General features: G+C 38.1%; 1 protein-coding gene and 1 long non-coding RNA gene across 17 annotated transcripts; both read left to right on the top strand.

Moving 5' to 3' along the window:
* The first annotated feature begins 299 nt into the window (after nucleotides 1-299).
* Nucleotides 300-4954, top strand: LOC123088129 (uncharacterized). The gene is made up of 4 exons (XR_006441710.1): nucleotides 300-333; nucleotides 450-691; nucleotides 2088-2204; nucleotides 3257-4954. It is a non-coding gene; the product is annotated as an uncharacterized lncRNA (long non-coding RNA).
* Nucleotides 4955-7311: 2357 nt separating this feature from the next.
* Nucleotides 7312-19869, top strand: LOC123088128 (uncharacterized). 16 transcript variants are annotated; one of them, XR_006441697.1, is made up of 10 exons: nucleotides 7331-9173; nucleotides 9635-9721; nucleotides 10130-10261; nucleotides 10467-10543; nucleotides 10792-10863; nucleotides 11292-11347; nucleotides 13889-14005; nucleotides 14180-14550; nucleotides 18766-19204; nucleotides 19288-19869. XR_006441697.1 is itself a non-coding variant. In XM_044510292.1 (9 exons), the coding sequence occupies exons 4-9, from the start codon at nucleotides 10477-10479 to the stop codon at nucleotides 18824-18826; spliced, it is 744 nt and encodes a 247-aa protein (XP_044366227.1). In that variant the 5' UTR covers nucleotides 7331-9173; nucleotides 9635-9721; nucleotides 10113-10261; nucleotides 10467-10476; the 3' UTR covers nucleotides 18827-19869. The 16 variants fall into 16 exon arrangements, 3 of the variants coding, with proteins under 3 accessions (XP_044366227.1, XP_044366226.1, XP_044366228.1); XR_006441698.1 differs by having other exon boundaries at nucleotides 7329-9173; nucleotides 11292-11464; nucleotides 13889-14057; nucleotides 18766-19869; XR_006441709.1 differs by having other exon boundaries at nucleotides 7329-9173; nucleotides 11292-11305; nucleotides 13889-14057; nucleotides 18766-19869.
* The last annotated feature ends 206 nt before the right edge of the window (nucleotides 19870-20075 follow it).

Consider the following 20075-nt stretch of genomic DNA (forward strand, 5'->3'; position numbering starts at 1 on the left):
CCCAGCCATGGCTTCCATTGGTATTCATTATACTGGTTGTTGATTATACTTAGTATCTCATTCTCATTGTAGGGAGAAGCTTTCATTCATGTAACTTGAACTGACTAGAGGGAGCATTCGTTATGAAAAGCGGAGAAGACGGCACAATGTGTGTCTGAATGCTCCATTCTTTGCTCTAGGCAAGTCTCTCTTCCCGGTGAAGTCTTCATAGTTTATATAAAAAATTTCTGTAAACAATTCAGGCTTTGATTTCCTTAACAATGTACACATCATGTGTTTGATGCAAATGCAATGCACAACAGGAATCATTGTACTCAACGGTCTCTATTTTGTGTAAGTGAGGAACATAACAAGGCTATAGCTGATTGCATGTGTCATGTCGTTAACTTTGATATTCCATCTTTCGAAATGATGTTCATGTGAAGCTTACCATAAAACTTATGTTTCAGGTGCAAGTATGTTGGCTTGAGAAGCATCAGAACTAAAGGTTGAATATAAGCAAGTGTGATTCCAACAACTACGATATTCTGTGAGGTCGACCTGGTGTCATACTACTTAATTAACTCTTGTGTGCCACCATACCCCTGGTCGCAGTGCCCATGACTTCAGTCCTAGCATGTCGCATGCCACAGCTTCTGCCACCTCAGTATCTTCAACTTGTTGGAGTACTGGCCAACCTCATGGAACCACAGTACGCTCCTTAATGTTCTCCTGCTTCTTCTCTCCTTTTTGTTTAGTCCCTGATACTAAGGTTTAGTAGAGTCGACGCTAAAGTCCGTGTAGTTGTACATGCTTATTAGAATATCCCAATTACCCATATGCATGTTGATGTTCAGCATTTTGCTGCAGACTTGCTGCATTATTATATAAAGTTTCTGTTATCGACCCTCTCCTACTAATATAATTGTATTGGTTTGGGAATAGTACGATGATGGTCCTGGCAGACAATGAAACTTAACACTGCACATTAATTAATTTTTAGTTGCATGCTCATCCCTGAGAAGCTCAACAAAAATTATGCCATGTGAAAATATTCTTGTATAAATTTACAGTATATGACTTTCAGTGTTTGTGCCCAGCAAGTGACAAGATTTAATAAGTACGACAGCTACATGTATTTTTCAGTGTATATATGTTATTTTCGCGCCGAGTTTAACATGACTAGATGTTTGATTACTCTTGTGTAGAATAAAACAGAGGTTTAGGTTGTTCCTGTAGGCCGAGTTTGAATATAGTATGTGCATGTGCATGGCAGTCAAATTATATACATGTTGAGTTCCTGTTTAATAAGTTGGTCTTGATGCTGCCATTGTCCGTACCCCACAAATCAAACCCAACCCAAGTCAAAAGATAGTGTCACTAGTTTCTCATCAAATCTACATGAAATTTATACATATACATACTACACAGCTGGCTCCCACCCGTCACCCTCTCCCTTTTCTCTCTCTCTCTCGCCACCAAGTGGGCCTTAGCTGCTGAGTACTGCTATGCGATCCATGCGATTTAGCGATATGTTTAGGAAGTAGTGGAAGAAAATAGCCCGCCTAGGCGAAGGTTAACCGTACTAGGATCTAGGCAACAAGAAAACGCCTAGCAATTCCTTTATCCTCGCTAGGGAGTCTAGATCTCCTTATAATGAGCTCCAATATTATTACGGGCTTATAAGGATGGCTAGTAGAGTTTGTTAATAATTCTGGCAAGTATATCTTGTGTAGATGATCAATAGTATCCATAGTTCGATTTTGTTATATCATGTAATATTTTATTCAATGTCTCATGGAACTGGCCCATGTTTGCTAGATGCAACAAGTGACAATAGTTTCCGTGATTCCTTTTTAACATGCAAAAAACGGTAACATACTGCATTGACGATTGTCTATCGGCACAGAGCCAAATATTTGATTATCTCATGTAGTACATAGATGATGAGATTTCCAGTAATATTTTCAGTCACCTCCGAATGTTATTAGTTTTTTTACTTATGTACTGACATTATTGTCCTGTTTTATGTTGTCCACATGAAGGTTCTTCTCACTCAACAGATCTGCAGCTATCAGTAATATAATGAGTTGTTGTTTTGTTTCCAGGCATGGTTCTTCCATCCCACCCTTTTCTTCTCAAGGAAACACACATCAGTATTCTTCATATGGTGGTGGATACCAGAGTGGTAGTACAACAAAAAAGATTGATATCCCAAATGGAAGGTATGCTACTTGGGAGTTTACTCGTTTGGTTGTTGCATTCTTGCAGTGTTGTTAAAATTATGTGGGTTTAATTATCAATTTTTTTATGTTACTGTATTTTTTGTCTCGATTTATATTTCTCTACTTGACCTTCCTTTTCCATTGTTTGCTTGTGAAACTCTTCTCTTTAGTTATGACATACCCTATATTCTTGTCAAAATGTACATGTCCAAAACGTTATCTCAACGGGTTGTCTTGTAAAACAAGGTGGTCTAGGAGCAGCAGCAGTATGGCTTTGACATGATTGTATACTTTATACAATTGTGTGCTTGCTTCTGAGATGTTCAGAGACACACAACAAATCTGAAATTATATTTGTAATTTGCGCAGTCTTTGTTATTAGCTGCTATGATCTGTGTAGTCTCTCTAATGAAGATACTAGAAATCTTTGAACAATCATAGTTAAATACTGGCAAATCCATACTTCCATTGGGAGGTTTATATACCCTATACGTCTTCACCACATATCATACCGGCGCTTGTGGTGTTATCCATATATCGCAGGCTATACTGTCTATTGATCATTATCTTGACATAAGGCCAAATTAGTGTCAGTAACTAGTTTTGAGGGCTGCACACATCAATCCCGGAGGCAGATTTGTTACTACCTAATGTTAGCATTGGAGTATACCGATGGATGAAAGATAAAATTATGAATTGCTCCCTCTGTTTTGGTATAAAAGTCTCATGTGTACCATTGGAGTATACCATTAGAATATAATACATACATCCAGGAACATACCTGGTCTTTCTATATCGAAACAGAAGGAACTAGTTTGTATTTGGATTATATGATTGGATTTCATATACCTGGTCTTGTCCTGTCAAATTTTCGTTTGCTATTTCTGTACATCTTTGGCCCACAATACCATTTCTCTTTTTCTAAAATCCAGGGTACTTCCAGAATTCATCTAAAGTTTCCTCTTTCCAATGATACTACTTATGTAAATTTTGGATCCATTTGCACATATTGTTTATTGATTGTGTGTTCATTTTATTTTTCCAACGAGTAGAAATCATTATCTTTTGAAAGATTCAAGGACGTTCGAGGAGTGACTAGTACCATTGAAGACTTTGCTGAGCGAGGCAAGAAACCTACTTTGATCATGTTGAACCCATATTTGCATTACACTTAGAATTATTTTTCATGCATAAAGTATTGTTTACTAGTATTGCTATTAAGTAAATTAGCTAGGGTTTAGCTATGCCCTATGTGCTTGATATTGACACCCCTTTGACATTCTTATGCTTAGTAAATTAGCTAGGGTTTCGCTATGCTCTATGTGCTTGATATTGACACCCTCCTTTGATAATACCGTTCCTTCACCATGTAGTGGTCACAAATAAATGTGGGTCATATGTGCAATTTAATAGTATTGCTTAGCCATGCTAGTCGCATAAATCATAGGACTTGGGAAGAATTTTTGTTACTCATAAATGTTTTACAAAAACCTAAGGGTGTCACTAATGCCCATGGTATGATTCTGAAAATAAGGTTATATAAAATGGAGATGAAGTGGAGATTTAGTTAGGTGATTGTGACTTTGACGAGATAGTCAAAGATGTTTGGTGGATTATAAATTCTTTATGTATAGTAAATGAGCATGGTGGTTATTGTATTGGCGGATAAATGGATCTTCAATAAACTTGAAGCAATTTGGATTTAGTTAGGCGATTGTAATCTTGAACCAAATTTCATGGTGGATTATAAGCTTTCGATGCATTTATTTAGTTCGTTGTGATCTTGGGGAGATAGTCAAAGATGTTTGGTGCATTAATTAATCTTGGACAATTTGGATTTAGTTAGGTGATTGTGATATTGAACCGTATTTCATGATGAATTATGAGATTTTAGGTGGATTTAGTCACATGATTTAATCTTGAGAAGATAGTCTAAATGTTTGGTTGATTATGAGATTTTAGGTATGGTAGATGAGCATGGTGATTATTATACTGGTGGATAAATAGATCTTTAATTTTGTTTGGACCATTTAGGATTTAGTTAGGTGGTTTAGATCTTAAACCAAATTTCACGGTGGATTATGAGGTTTTGGTTGAATTTAGTTAGGTGATTGTGATCTTGACGAGCTAGTAAAAGATGTTTGGTGGATTATGTGAATTTAGGTCTAGTAGGTGAGCATGGTGGTTATTATATCGGTGAATAAGTAATTTTTTAACAAACTTAAGAAATTTTGGATTTAGTTAGGCGATTGTGATCATGAACTAAATTTCATGGTGAATTACGATATTTTAGATGGATTTAGTCAGTTGATTGTGATCTAGAAGAGATACTCGAAGATGTTCGATGGATTAATTATCCTTTAATAATTTGAATTACGTTTGGCTATTGTGATTGAACTGAATTTCACGATGATTTATGTGATTTTAGGTGGATTTAAATATGTTATTATGATCTTGAGAAGATGTCAAAGATGTTTGGTGGATTTTAAGATTTTAGGTCTAGTATGTGAGCATGGGGACTTATATTGGTGGATGAATAGACCTCTAATTTAGCTTGAAACAATTTGAATTTAATTAGATGATTATGGCCTTTTAACCAAATTCATGGTGGATTTTGATGTTTAGGTTGGATTTAGTTAGGTGATTGTGATCTTGACGAGATAGTCAAAGATGCTCGATGGGTTATGTCAGAATTTATGCCTAGTCTAGTAAATGAGCATGGTGGTTATTATATTGGTGGATAAATGGATTTTTAGTAAACTTGGAGTAATTTGGATTTTGTTAGGCGATTGTGATCTTGAACCAAATTTCATGGTGAATTATGAGATTTTAAATGAATTTAATTAGCTGATTGAGATCTTGAGGAGATAGTCCAAGATGTTCGGTGGATTAATTAATATTTTTTTGAACACAGTACAAGCGCAAGTGCTATATACACGTGCACACACTTGCCTCTATGAACGCACACATGCACACCCTACACCTATGAGCATCCCCGAGAGACTAAGCCGGCTTATCATCTTGAGATTTTATGAAGTCACCGTAGGCGCCTCGTAGTCGACGGGAACAATTTGGATTTAGTTCGGTGAGTGTGATATTGAACTAAATTTCTCGGTGATTTATTTGATTTTAGGTGGATTTAGTTAGGTGTTGAGTCTTGAAAAGATAGTCAAAATGTTCGGTGGATTATGAGATTTTAGGTATGGTAAATGAGCAAGGTGATTATTATATTAGTAGATAAACAAATATTTAATTTAGTTTGGATCAATTTGGATTTAGGTAGGGATTGTGATCTTTTAACCTAATTTTACAATGGATTATGAGGTTTTGGTTGGATTTAGTTAGGTGCTTGTGATCTTGACAACGTAGTTAAAGAGTTCGATGGATTAATATGTCTAGTAAGCGAGCATGGTGGCTATTACATTGGTGGATAAATGGATCTTTAATAAGCTTGAAGATATTTGAATTTAGTTAGGCGATTGTGATCTTGAACCAAATTTTATGGTGGATTATGAGATTTTAGCTAGATTTGATTAGTTGATTGCGATTTTGAGGAGATAGTAAAAGATGTTTGGTGGATTAATTAATCTTGAACAATTTGGATTTAGTTAGGTGATTGTGATATTGAACCAAATTTCTCGGTGATTTATGAGATTTTAGTTGAAGGGGAGCCTTGGCGCAGTGGTAAAGCTGCTGCCTTGTGACCATGAGGTCACGGGTTCAAGTCCTGAAAACAGCCTCTTACAGAAATGTAGGGAAAGGCTGCGTACAATAGACCCAAAGTGGTCGGACCCTTCCCCATACCCTGCGTGCGCAGGAGCTACATGCACTGGGGCTGCCCTTTTATGAGATTTTAGCTGGATTTAGTTAGGTGATTGTGTCTTCAAAAGATAGTCAAGGACGTTCGGTGATTATGATATTTTAGGTGTAGTAGACGAGCATGATAATTATTATATTGGTGGATAAACAGATATTTAATATAGTTTGGAACAATTTGGATTTAGTATGGTGATTGTGATTTTTAACCAAATCTTAGGGTGGATTATGAGGTTTTGATTAGATTTAGTTAGGTGATTGGGATCTTGACGTGCTAGTAAAAGATGTTCGGTAGATTATGTGAATTTAGGTCTAATAGGTGAGCATCTTGATTATTATATTGGTGGATAAATAATTTTTTTATAAACTTGGAAAAATTTGGATTTAGTTAGGCAATCGTGATCTTGAACCAATTTTATGGTGGATTATGAGATTTTTGATGAATTAGTTAGTTGATTGTGATCTTGAGGAGATAGTCAAAGATATTCGATGTATTAATTAACTTGAACAATTTGGATTTAGTTAGGTGATTCTGATATTGTCGAACAAGTGATGTCGACACCGATGACTTCCCGATTAAGATAGGACTGCATCAGGGGTCAGCTTTGAGCCCTTATCTTTTTGCATTGGTGATGGATGAGGTCACAAGGGGTATACAAGGAGATATCCCATGGTGTATGCTCTTTGCGGATGATGTGGTGCTAGTTGACGATAGTCGGACGGGGGTAAATAGGAAGTTAGAGTTATGGAGACAAACCTTGGAATCGAAAGGGTTTAGGCTTAGTAGAACTAAAACCGAGTACATGATGTGCGGTTTCAGTACTACTAGCTGTGAGGAGGAGGAGGTTAGCCTTGATGGCCAGGTGGTACCTCGGAAGGACACCTTTCGGTATTTGGGGTCAATGTTGCAGGAGGATGGGGGTATTGATGAAGATGTGAACCATCGAATCAAAGCCGGATGGATGAAGTGGCGCCAAGCTTCTGGCATTCTCTGTGACAAGAGAGTGCCACAAAAGCTAAAAGACAAGTTCTACAGGACGGCGGTTCGACCCGCAATGTTGTATGGCGCGGAGTGTTGGCCGACTAAAAGGCGACATGTTCAACAGTTAGGTGTGGCGGAGATGCGTATGTTGAGATGGATGTGTGGCCACACGAGGAAGGATCGAGTCCGGAATGATGATATACGAGATAGAGTTGGGGTAGCACCAATTGAGGAGAAGCTTGTCCAACATCGTTTGAGATGGTTTGGGCATATTCAGCGCAGGCCTCCAGAAGCTCCAGTGCATAGCGGACGGCTAAAGCGTGCGGAGAATGTCAAGAGAGGGCGGGGTCGACCGATTTTGACATGGGAGGAGTCCGTTAAGAGAGATCTGAAGGATTGGAGTATCGACAAAGAGCTAGCTATGGACAGGGGTGCGTGGAAGCTTGCTATCCATGTGCCAGAGCCATGAGTTGGTTGCGAGATCTTGTGGGTTTCACCTCTAGCCTACCCCAACTTGTTTGGGACTAAAGGCTTTGTTGTTGTTGTTGTTGTTGTTTAGGTGATTCTGATATTGAACTAAATTTCTCTGTGATCTATGAGGTTTTAGTTGGATTTAGTTAGGTGATTGTGTCTTCAGAAGATAATCAAAGATGTTTGATGGGTTATGAGATTATAGGTCTAATAAATGAGCATGGTGATTATTATATAGTTAGGTGAATGTGATTTGATGAGCTAGTAAAAGATGCTCGGTGAATTATTGTGAATTTAGGTCTAGTAGGTGAGCATGTTGATTATTATATTGATGGATAAATAAATCTTTAATAAATTTAAAACAATTTGGATTTAGTTAGACGATTGTGACCTTGAACCAAATTTCATGGTGGATTATGAGATTTTTGATGGATTAGTTAGTTGATTGTGATCTTCAAGAGATAGTCAAAGATGTTTTGTGGATTAATTAATCTTGAACAACTTGGATTTAGTTAAGTGGTTGCGATACTGAACCGAATTTCACGCTGGATTATGAGATTGTAGGTGGATTTAGTTAGGTGATTGTGTCTTGAGAATATTGTCATAGATGTTTGCTAGTCTATGAGATTTTAGGTTTAGTAGATGGGAATGGTGATTATTATATTGGTAGATAAACAAATCTTTATTTTAGTTTGGAACAATTTTGACTCAGTTAGGTGATTGTTATGTTTAAACCAAATTTACAGTGGATTTTGAGATTTTTTTGGATTTAGTTAGGCGATTGTGATGTAGTACAAATTTCATGGTGGAGATTTGCAATGGATTTAGTTGATTGTGATCTTGAGAAGATAGTCAGAGATGTTCGGTGGATAAATTAATCTTGAACAATTTGAATATATTTAGGTGATTGTGATATTGAACCAAATTTCTCTTATGATTTATGGGATTTTAGTTGGATTTAATTAGGTGATTGTGTCTTGAGATGATAATCAAATATGTTTGGTGGATTATGAGATTTTAGGTCTAGTGGATGAGCATGGTGATTACTATATTGGTGGATAAGCATATATTTAATTTAGTTTGGAGCAATTTGGATTTAGTCAGGTGATTGGGTTCTTGACGAGCTAGTAAAAGATGTTCGGTGGATTATGCGAATTTAGGTCTAGTAGGTGAGCATGTTGGTTATTATATTGGTGGATAATTTTTTTTTAATAAACTTGGAAAAGTTTGGATTTAGTTAGGCGATTGTGATCTTGAACCAAATTTTATGGTGGATTATGAGAATTTTGATGGATTAGTTAGTTGATTGTAATCTTGAGGAGATAGTCAAAGATATTCGGTGTATTAATTAATCTTGGACAATTTGCATTTAGTTAGGTGATTGTGATATTGTACAAAATTTCTTCGTGATTTATGAGATTTTAGTTGTGTTTATTTAGATGATTGTGTTTTGAGAAGATAGTCAAAGATGTTTGGTGGATTATGAGATTTTAGGTCTAATAGATGCGCATGGTGATTGTTATATTGGTGGATAAATGAATCTTTAATAAATTTGGAATAATTTGGATTTAGTTATCCGACTGTGATCTTGAATCAAATTTTATGGTGGATTATGAGATACTCCACGCATCTCCTGCGCCCCGCAACCCTCTCCTTCCCAGCACAGCAGGAGCAGGAGCAAGGATGCCGAGGCGGTTCAGGTTTGCCTCCAGCTCCCCCCCCCCCTCTCTCTCTCTCTCTCTCTCTCTCTCTCACTCTGGTCTTCCCTTTTTGTCTCATTCTGCAGCTTCATTCAAGCATATTTTAAATTGCTAGGTATTCCAGGTAGTTAGCCTATCTATGGACTGCACCTACATTTGATGTTAGAACTCTGATACTAATTTATGTTCTTGTTGCATAGGTGAATGGTGCTTTAGCTTCAATGATCAATTTTATTGCTAAATATTTTTCCCACTGAAAGTGTCAAATAATTACAACTTGGTATGAAGAAGTTTTCTTATAGGGAAATAAAGATTTTTGTATGCAGAACTATTTGGGCTCCTGTAGCTGTATCAGTTGGTTTTAGTTCTCAGATTTTTACTTTGCCTTTTTTGGCAAAAGAATTGGATGTATGAATCTGAGATCTGGACCTCAAGTTCACTGCTTTTCTTTTCATCTGCAGTCGCGAGGAAGAGTAGGAAGATCAGGCAGAGAGGGTTTCACACACCTCTTCTACACTGACAACTCTTTGCTTTCCAGGATTGCCATGGTGAGCTGCTGCTGTAATGCTTTAATTTTTCTTTTGTTTTGTCACTTTGTTAAACTTTGTTATCTTATTCTGATGCTATGATTTGTGATGGCTAGATGAGATTTGTGGTGAAAGTCTCCTTTATTTTGTTTACCTACAGATCTTGAATGCACGATTGATAATTTTGCTGGATAGCTTGGAAATCTAAACAATAGACATTTTAAAGGATATAGTTGGTAAACATGGAAAGCCAAGAAAAATATATAGCTTACTTACGATGGAACTGAAGTATGCCTAATCTTGGACTGCATTTATTGCCTGTCGTAGGTGTGCTTCTTTTATTCTATATTTGGGGGGGTTCTAAGCTATTGAATTAGGAAGCATACAGTTTATCCGCTTGAGACCCGCTCAGTCTGTTGGCTACTACAGGGAGCTTTGGATGGTGGTCTTGATCTTCCGCACAGTGACAAGAGATTTGCTGGCTTCAAGAAGGATAAGCAGCTGGGCGCTGAGATTCACCTCAAATACATCTATGAAGGTCATGTTGCTGACTACATGAAGGTGAGTTGGATCCATTGCCCTCGTGGTATTATAATGCCATTTCTTCATTCCCTAGGGCTATCATTGTTGTATACATGAATTCTTTCTGGAAGATATATCTGGGCCTGATTCACCCATATAAAGTATCCAAAAGCAGTGTACTTTGTTCTTATTTCTGAAGCAGCTTACTGGATCTCGTTTTAACTTCTGCCCTACCCTATTTCAGTCAATAGCTGATGAGGAACCTAAGAAGTACCAATCTCACTTCAGTGAGTACATCAAGAAGAACTGAAGAAGATCAAGGTGATTTTTCTCCGTCTTGTTAACCTTTGTTCTCTCATTTTGATGCTATAAACATGACTACATGAGGGAGAGAAAAGAATACGACAAAGTTAGATGAGATTTGCAGTGAAGAGATTTCTTTCATTTGTTTACCTACATATCTTGATTGCACGATTGATTATTTTGCTGGGTATGTTAGGAATGCAAATGCCCCTTTATAGGAAGCTTGAAACTTCAATTTTCTGATGGGGAGTTATGTGTGGTTTCAGGGTTACAGATGCCAGTGCCACAAGGCTTGCCTAACAAAGGTTCCCAGAAAAGGAATGGTTTGACAAAAAAAGGTGGTTCTTTCTTTAACTGTTTCGATCCTCTTTTTAATGCTAAAAGGAATGCTTATGTTTATGTTTTACTATTTGTAAAATAAACATATATCATGTTTTAGAGCAAATTTCAGGTTAAACATTTTCACTATTTGTATTCCTGGTTTGAACATATGCTAGAATCATATCTACTCCTGAAAATCTTTGTATGTATATGCAGTCGTTTTGGAATGGGCTATGATTCCTTTTTAGTATTTTAGGTTACACATTTCTCCTAAGAATCTTGATATTCACTATATTAGTATAGGTTTGTAATTTTTCCTTGGGAATCTATATATCCAGTCAAGCTGGGATAGGCTATATTTTTTTTACTCGGTCATGGCGATGGCACTCTGCCGACGACATGGCAACAGGTCAATAGTTCATGTTCTTTCTATACATTTTTGCAGGCTTTGCTCTCCAGGTGCAGAACACTTTCCCCCTCCCCATCGATGACGATCTTCCTGTATGAGCATTTTCATCTGTGCTCCCTATTTTCCTTGCTCCACTAAGAATGAAGCCATTAACTGTTGACTGTAATTGCGGGGTAGCTCTTTTAGTACCACAGAAGTTATTCCGAAAGGTCATTAAGCTTATTCTAATGCCAACTTCTGTAGAGGTGCTTGTCTTATTACAGTATGTTCCTTTTGACAAATCAACAGAAGTGTACAAAATTCATTTAAATGGGTTCGCAAGGTATTTTCATTAGCAATGCCACAAGGCATCAGAAAGCACAAGTAGCGAGATTGTGTTAAATTAATCTGCTAGAGTATGGTGATAACAGAGGGGCACTGTTTTTGAAAATTGTTTTTTCTGTTCCAATTGTATAGGGCCCTCCGCAAGGATATTGATTCATCAGGTGTAGATGTTTAGTTGGACAGATATTGTTCGTCAGTTTCTTAGTGCGTGCCTAGCTGTTTCCCCTTTTTACATTGCTTCTTTCCTGTAGGATTTCTTGAAACATACTCCCTCCGTTCCAAAATAGATGACCCAACTTTGAACTAACTTTGTACTAAAGTTAGTACAAAGTTGAGTCATCTATTTTGGAATGGAGGGAGTAATAACTTGCTTCCACAATTGTAGAATGATCATGGTTTCTTTGCATTCCTGTACTTTCATACGATTAACAATTTCATGGCTATCCTAGGTAACAAACAGACATCATTGGCATTAGCCAATGCATTTGCGTTAAATGCCCTGCTGGCCGAGTGCAACTTCATTCTTCTTTAGTGGGTATTTGTATTTTCCAAAAAGAAGTTGGTGCACCTCATAGTTGTTTTGTAGCCTGACTATTATGCCTAGATTTTGCTCTATGATACAGAACTAAGTAGTTAACTATGTCAGTTGGCTATCTGTGTTGCTTCATAGTTATGGAAAAACAGGGTAGAGCTCTAATGACTACTCTCCTCAATCAATCTACAAGAGCCAAGATTATCTTTTAAGTAGATTCCATATCTTTGAACAACAGATTCTGATTCTTTTACAGAGATGTTTTAATGCATTTTTTATCAGTTGCGCTACTACATTTTACTAATGATTTGAGCTGCCTTATTCCCACATAGCGACTATCTAAATTATTAACATCGAGGACGGGGCGTCGACCCGTTGGCTGGGCAGCTGGGGTAGCTGCCAGCCCACCCGAGTTCGAGCCCCGGCTTTGACGCGTGGTGCTCGCGGAGTTTCTCCTATAAAAAAATGCCAACGAGGGTTAGCCCTTGGGTTGGTCTTATTTAAAAAAAATTTATTGACATCCACTCAAATAAATATACAAGAGTTGTATGAAAGGGAACCACTCATCTTTTTAACAAGAAATATGTTTAGCGTCATAACAATGTTCAGGACGCACATGCATGCCAGAACACTGAGGGGTGGTCTTACAAATGACAACTACTTTCATGTTAGTAATTTCTTCTGTTTGACATATTCCACGACCCTTCTTGCTAGCTCCAGTCATTCAATTTATCATTATATCCACCATATTTTTATGCTCGGCATTCCTAATTTGCCGGTCACAAGAAACTGTAGTATAATGTCAGGTCGCACATTCTTTTTGTTTCATGGTTCAGTACAGGTCTCATGGTGAGCAGCAGCTCTAGGTTGCAGTATAATGTCAACTGATTGCAACATCCTGAGTTATTTTATCGATGTTTTTTATCTGGAAACTTGAATCTCTTTCAACTTTCAGTACACATATATTCTGATCTGTGCATAAGGAAACTCACAAGTTTGTGTCCATCTTTTTGGTTGTAATCATATGGCTTGCATATTTTATCGGACTGATGAGTCACAAAGATTGGACTGATCATATTTGGTACAGAAGATCAAAAGAAGCATTTATATCATCTTTTTGTGTGCTTTATCTGTAGAAAAGTACCATGGGTTGATGGTGTTGGATCCAATTACTATTTGATGTAATTGACTGCTATTCCTAAGAACTGCTCCTGGACACAGTGCTCTATGTTATCATGTCTTGCATTCTGTTGTGTCGCCTATCTTTATAGTTACTCGGATCTTACATTTCGATTTTTGTATTTTTGTCGGTGCAAGTGTTGTCTTCCTACTATCAAACAACAGGGATTTCTTTAAATTAAATTGTACATGTTGTCGAAAATTATCCTGTGTATGTCTATATTCATGCCTACTATAAAACAAACATTCTTCATTGCCTATGCCTTTTCCTTCTGTTAATGATGATAATGCAGCTCTCCATCTTATTAATTCCTTCATTCACTTGAAATATTGCCTAATTTTTTTCTGTGTGTATTTGGTTTAGAACCCTGACTTATGGTCAAACTGAAGGTGCTTAGCATGGTCTAGTATGCATTTCTCAGTTTCTCTTGATTTCTGTTTTTGTTTCATTTCATTTTAAGCCGATTGTATTTGCATACATATTGGAGAGGTTATTTCTCGTGTGAAGTTACTATTTTTTTCCAGTTCTGAAGCACCTTCCTCAACTTTTGATGGTCTACTTTACAAGAGAAAATATTTCTCTGTTTGTATGGTGCAGGTTTCTTTATGGTCTACTTTACAAGAGAAAACATTTCTCTGGAAGGAGCTGCAAGGAGTTCTTCACATGGCAAACATAGATGAAGGAATGATGTATGCCTTCACCTTCAGACGCAAGGCAAAGTGCCTCCGCCTCTGTCTAACTGCTCACTCCCTATGAGGACACCATCGTAAACCTTCGGTGTCACCTATATATAGCTTGTGTACCAGACTTCATGTTTATAATGCTCTTATACCCAAAAACAAAATTCCCACCACCTCTGCGGCTGGCGCACGATTTTTTTTGGTGCAGGTATTGCGAGCTAATCCTACCCCCTCCCCACAGTTTCTGGAAAACGTGGGATCCATTACCAGCAGTATCAAGATCGGGGGCGAGGGCCGAGCAGTTTCGGCGGCGAGCGGGCGATTTCGCGTTGGGCGCCCTCGTCGGCATTGGCTTTCAGCCATGGAGGAATCGACGCCTCAGCTTCACGATGAAACGTTACAGCGTCTCCACCGCCACCGCTTCTGCCCTGAGGTTATTTGGCGGTGGGCAGCAGCGTGTGAAATCTACTGCAGAGGAGTTGGGCATTTTCCTACCGGTGGAAGACCTGCATCCAGCCCCACAAGTCCTTTACTAGCCCTCCTTGCCGCAGTTCCATCCTCTACCGTCAGGCCAGGCTGGTATGAGATTCTGGCAAGGATCTAATTTCATAGCCCTTTTTCATTGCGTGTGTATTCTTCAGTAATGCTCCCAAATCTCTTCTCACACTAGAATTCCAGATACAATGCATCACGTAATTTCTTTTGTTTAGTTGCCATTAGCCAGATATTCACAGAATTCGAGTTAGATTTATTTGAACTGCAGAGTGTCGTACTGACGCTCACCCATTATTCATTCAGGTTATTTCCTGTTAATTTCTATAGAATAAACTAGATGGGAATGTGTTATTTTGCTGAGTGATCATATGGTTATAGCTAGGCTCCATTAGTTTGTGTATGGAAGTAACCTGCTATTCTCTCTTGAACCAACTGCATAAGTAAAATTATTGTGATTATCCATCTGATGACATGAGTAATTCAAATGTTGGTCTGTGTGCATGCTGTCAATGCTTGGCTCCTAGTACCTGTTTACAGAGAGTTATTTCCATTGCAATGAGAACGGCTATTAATATTTGCTTATTTTTTGGTTGAACCAAGCCACAAACCAAGAGGAGTTATTTCCATTTTTGGTTGACCCTCTTCTCCTTTGTTCTCCTTGATAGTCCAGCAATCAGTAAGTTGAAAAGATTTAAATCAAGGTTTCCTGATAATTCTGTTGAATCTTCCTGTAAGGCAGGCTTTTCAGATATCCCCCATTTAACTAAAGGTGCATTCCTTTTACTTCCGGTGATATAAACTTAATTTGTCTAACCTTCTGTGCATAGGGTCTCCTTCACATGAGAGATAAAGATGTTCCTTGTACAGTATTTAGGTTCTGTAGTAAAAAAATATTTTTTTTTGATTGGTTGTTCTTACTTGTCAGTCACACAGGCCTTTATATTAGGCCTTAGATGCTAGTATTAAGTACTAACTGTTAACCCTTTGTAGTTGAAGAGCAGAATTTCCACTCCCTAGTTCATATTTCTCTGCGCCTTATTCTAGTTCCAAAAATGCATTTTGATGGTGCAACTTGTTGATTGCCTGCTGTTACTGTGAATATTTGATTATGCTTGATAGCATCACTATCGAAGATGGCCTCATTAAAAATCTTAGTTGGGGAGTGAAATTTGCTTTAGTAGTATGTATTGAATTTTCTTATACAGTCATAAGATGAATTTCTTCCTGTGAAACTGAGGACTGAAGGCAGGGGCATAGGATTATTGTGTATATTTACATTACACGGGGTCAAACTGATTCTAGTGCTCAACAGTATGATAGTGACCCAAAAGCAATAGTTTAGCCCCTGCATAAATCATGGGAAATCCCACGTGCGTGGAAAATGAAGGACTCAGAGGTTAACATAATCCATTTTATATATACAAACTCTATTAAGGACCCAGGTTGAAGACTTATTCTTCACCCTGGTCGATTGACCAAGTGACCACTGGCTCAACCATGTAAAATTGTACCCCAGGAGGAAGCACCTATTCCATTGTAGGCTCTCTGTTTGCTACACAAGAGAAAGAAATTAAGTGTGTTGTTCTAAAAAGGGTGATTAGTCAAACATGATGCAGAGTTGCTTACTAGTAATTAGTAGCTTCTACGATGGAGGATGATTTACTCATAGAATTAGTTGTTGTTGTTCACTAGTTTTTCACTACCCATTTGATAACAGAAGAAAATTAAACCCCATGTCTCTGTATGAAAAGGTGCAGGCACTTAATGGTCCAAAATTTACAGAGAAATATGCATGATATCAGTGTGATTACCTCATGGTTTGTTTTTTACACCGTCCAAATCTAATTAGCATATATATAGTCAAGAACGGTCATAGCAACTAAGGCAATGGGTAGGTATGATGCTTAGCGCCTTTCGTTTGTAGATACTAATCAGTTCAAACTTTAAGTATATACTGTCCGTTGTTGTAAAGCTGCAGAGATGTCAAACCTTTTGTTCAGAATTTGATATCCAAGCTGCAGAGGCGGCACATAATATAGGGCTGGAGAAAGAGAAACTTTTGTGAAACTTAGCTTGTATGAGACTAATAGAGAATCTGCAAAAAAATAATTTGAACCTAACAATGATAAAAAGTAAGTTGCCCTTGTAAATCTGTCAAGTAATTTTCTAAAACAATTTTATTCAAGGATTAGTTTAACTATTGAGAGGTCCTAATCCTGTTTGTACTTTGGTTCTTCTTGTTTTAGCAACTACTGACCTTGTTCATGGATACAGGAACCGGGAAGAGCAAGATGATTTTGCAAGTTTTGGTTCGGTTGACACTTATGTGTTTTTGTTAGTGATTTGTAGCTCCTATTTTTTTATCTTCTTTTGAAAATGTAACCCCACTGATTAGTAGGATCAATAATTACCATAATAAAGCTGCCACACTTGCCTTCTTAGAAGATCCATTAAAGAAACATGGCAAAACTTACCAATTGATGTTTTTTTTAAAGAAACATAGCCTGATACTGTTGCTAGTAGCTTACAGTAAACCGAGAACAGGTGACATCATCACATTTGCATGGGCATGTCTAGGTTTTGCCTCTCAAGGAAGACACCCATTCTCTCCCGAATTTGAGTTTAACATGTACTGTACTATTTCCATTAACACTATGCATTTCAGTTTTGGACACTCCAATGGCGACATTAGGTATGCTTAGCAAAACTAATCATTCTGGAATCAACACATCATATGACCGAAAATACATGGGCTTTAGTTAGCTCATAGTAACCGTGTACATGTTTATTGATCCAAAAAAGATGTCTTGTAAAACCGAATTACATAAGCATTTAAGTGTAAAACGTGATCTGGATGATGGCATTATCCTTAACTATGCCTTGCCATGATATGTCCATACATATTCAGTGTGCTCTTTCACTTGAGAACAATAGTAGTTGTAGTAAGTTTTTCCAAAAGTTTCTGCCAAAAATCACTATGTTAGAGCCACTGGTGGTTCCTGGAAACTGTAATGGGGAAGAACCCATTTATCAATTTCAGAACCAGCATTTTTGGATTGAATATTTTGTAATGTGTTCGATTGTTTTTAACTAGTGAAATAAAATTACAGAGACTTCATTATTAAATTTTACATCTCTTGTGCTGCCTCGTTGACCTTAGTTAGGTAGATTAGGTAGCAGTTCTATGTTGGTATCGAGCTGGTCAACAGAAATTGCATCGGCGTACTGTGGCATCTGCCACAGCGCAAGCATAGCTGCGACCTTGGTATCTAGCCTCTTGCAATTTTTCTTCAGCTTGTAGTTTGGGTACATGCGGTGTTAATTTTTGTTGCATGTTCTACTGTTTCCTGATTCTCATGGAGGTACAAATATCCAATTTCAAAAGAAAGGCATTTGCCTCCAACTACCATTGTTTCTTGACGTGGTTTCTATTAATTGAAGCAAGGTTCATTCTTTAGTTGAGTTTGGTAGTTGAAGCGATCCAGGTGAGGCCGCAACCATATAAGTAAGATCTACTCCCTATGTCCCATAATGTAAGAGTGTTTGTGATACTAGTGTAGTATAAAAAACGCTTTTATATTATGGGATGGAGGGATTAGTTATTATCAATTTTTCATTAATCATGATGAACTCCATGGAAACATACTACTGTTTTCTCCTCTTTGCAGAATTCCCCTAGTGTGAGTCGACTTTAGAGCTCTAGCGTAATTGCCTTATGAAAGTCACCGCTTGAATTTACCTTGCATTTTTTGCAAGGTATGGGAGAAAGATTTTTTTTTGTAGAATGTACCTTTATAACATACTACATGATGGGCAAATGTCGTTAATGAATTTGTTGCAATTCTGGTTCATCGTGCACCACATGCAAATACGCATGTACTCCTTCCGTCCCAAAATAAGTGTCTCAAGCATAGTATAATTTTGTACTCCCTCCATTTACTTATAAGTTCAGTTCAAACTCTAGGCAATAGTTGCCATTTAGTTCAGTTCAAGTTCAGTTTTCTGTGCATTTAGTTAAGTGTTAGGAGCAACAAGTGGAATCCAGTTCAGTTTTGTTCATAATTCTGCATGTGTTGTTCTGTTCAATTCTGCAAATGCTCAGAGAGTCATAACGTTCAAGCAAACACTGGAACATTTTGCCATTAATATATGTTCAATCCTACACGTATACAAGTACCGACTGGAACTCTTATTCAATCATAACATCCAATCAGAACTACAATATTTAGTTCTCTTAATCTTTCCCTCCATATTCAGTTAACATGAGTGACTCAGTTGAACGCTTCGTGCACTTTGCAGCATTTTGGCATGGTTTTTTACTCCAACCGACTCAAGTCTGCTCAGAACACAAACCACATGATGTGTCGAGGTATCCTTGTCTTCTGGCTCCTTGCGATGCCACTGGTGTACGGCGACGGAGCCTTGGCTGGTGACTGCTGCCACGGGACCTTGAAACTGGACCTAAGCAGTGTGTTCCAGGGTGGTGGTGACATAGAGGATGAGCGCAGTGGCCCTAAAGCCGGGTGCAGTCTGTGAATGAAGATATGTCAAATGACACTACATCTCTTGAAGCTATCCGATAAATGGAGAACGTAGGCCATAGCCAAAACTGAAGTTAGTGACCTCAATTGCTGTCACATGAAGAAACTTAGAGCAGGAAAATGTATATGTAAGAATCAACTTGGGGTGGCAAACATACCAGCCGGAAACATTTTAAGGGCTGGTTCGTTGCAGCAAGGTATGCAACATTATAATGCTAAGCTACTCACTTGGACAATGAGATCATGAATTCAACTCTTATGAAAATTGAAGAACTGACAGATTCTTGTACAATCTCGATGCGGATACATTTAACATGAGAGATGAAACAACTCTGAATCCAAAGAGCAATGGAAGTCAAAATCAGCAACTAGCTGTGGCCTGTAGCTTGTTCACCGCCATCAGACAATCTGAAGCCAGAATCATCACTCGTCGATAGCCTTCCGACACAGCAAAATGCAGACCTTTGGTCAAAGCCGCTATTGCTTCAGCCAGTTCTTGGATGCTGACCCCTAGTCTGAACAACGCGAGCCAGGACATCACACCCCCACGCCCATCATTTGATCATTCAATGAAGTACTGCAGCATCAGCATTCTTGGCACTATCGATGATGGCTCACACCTGGAGGTAGACACCGGGGAAACAAGACGCTGTTGGATCATATCAATATAAGCCTCCTGATCTTATGCACAACCCTTTGTAGTACAGGACCACTTTTGCTTTTTCGAGCCTCATTGGGTGCGTCCCCTGGGAATTGATATGTAACAACAATAGTAATGGATGTTTCTTTTATTTGACTAGAGTTGTTTTGACAGTAATTATATGCTTTGGATTATGCGGTAATGAATGGTTTCTACTTGCTATATCTTGCGGATACTTTGAGTACCTCAAAGCATTGGCTTGTTGATATATTACTGTTAGGCATTAGGAATGTGGTGCCGTGAACGATGGTTCTACATTCGCAGCAAGCTTGGTTCAGTTTGCTTTGAACTAGCCGCTCGCTCCCACCAGCCTTTACCGACGGCGGCCACATCGTTTTTTCTTGGGGCGCCTCGGCTTTGCCGCAATC

Source organism: Triticum aestivum, chromosome 4A (assembly GCF_018294505.1).
Source record: "Triticum aestivum cultivar Chinese Spring chromosome 4A, IWGSC CS RefSeq v2.1, whole genome shotgun sequence".
NCBI lineage: Eukaryota > Viridiplantae > Streptophyta > Magnoliopsida > Poales > Poaceae > Triticum > Triticum aestivum.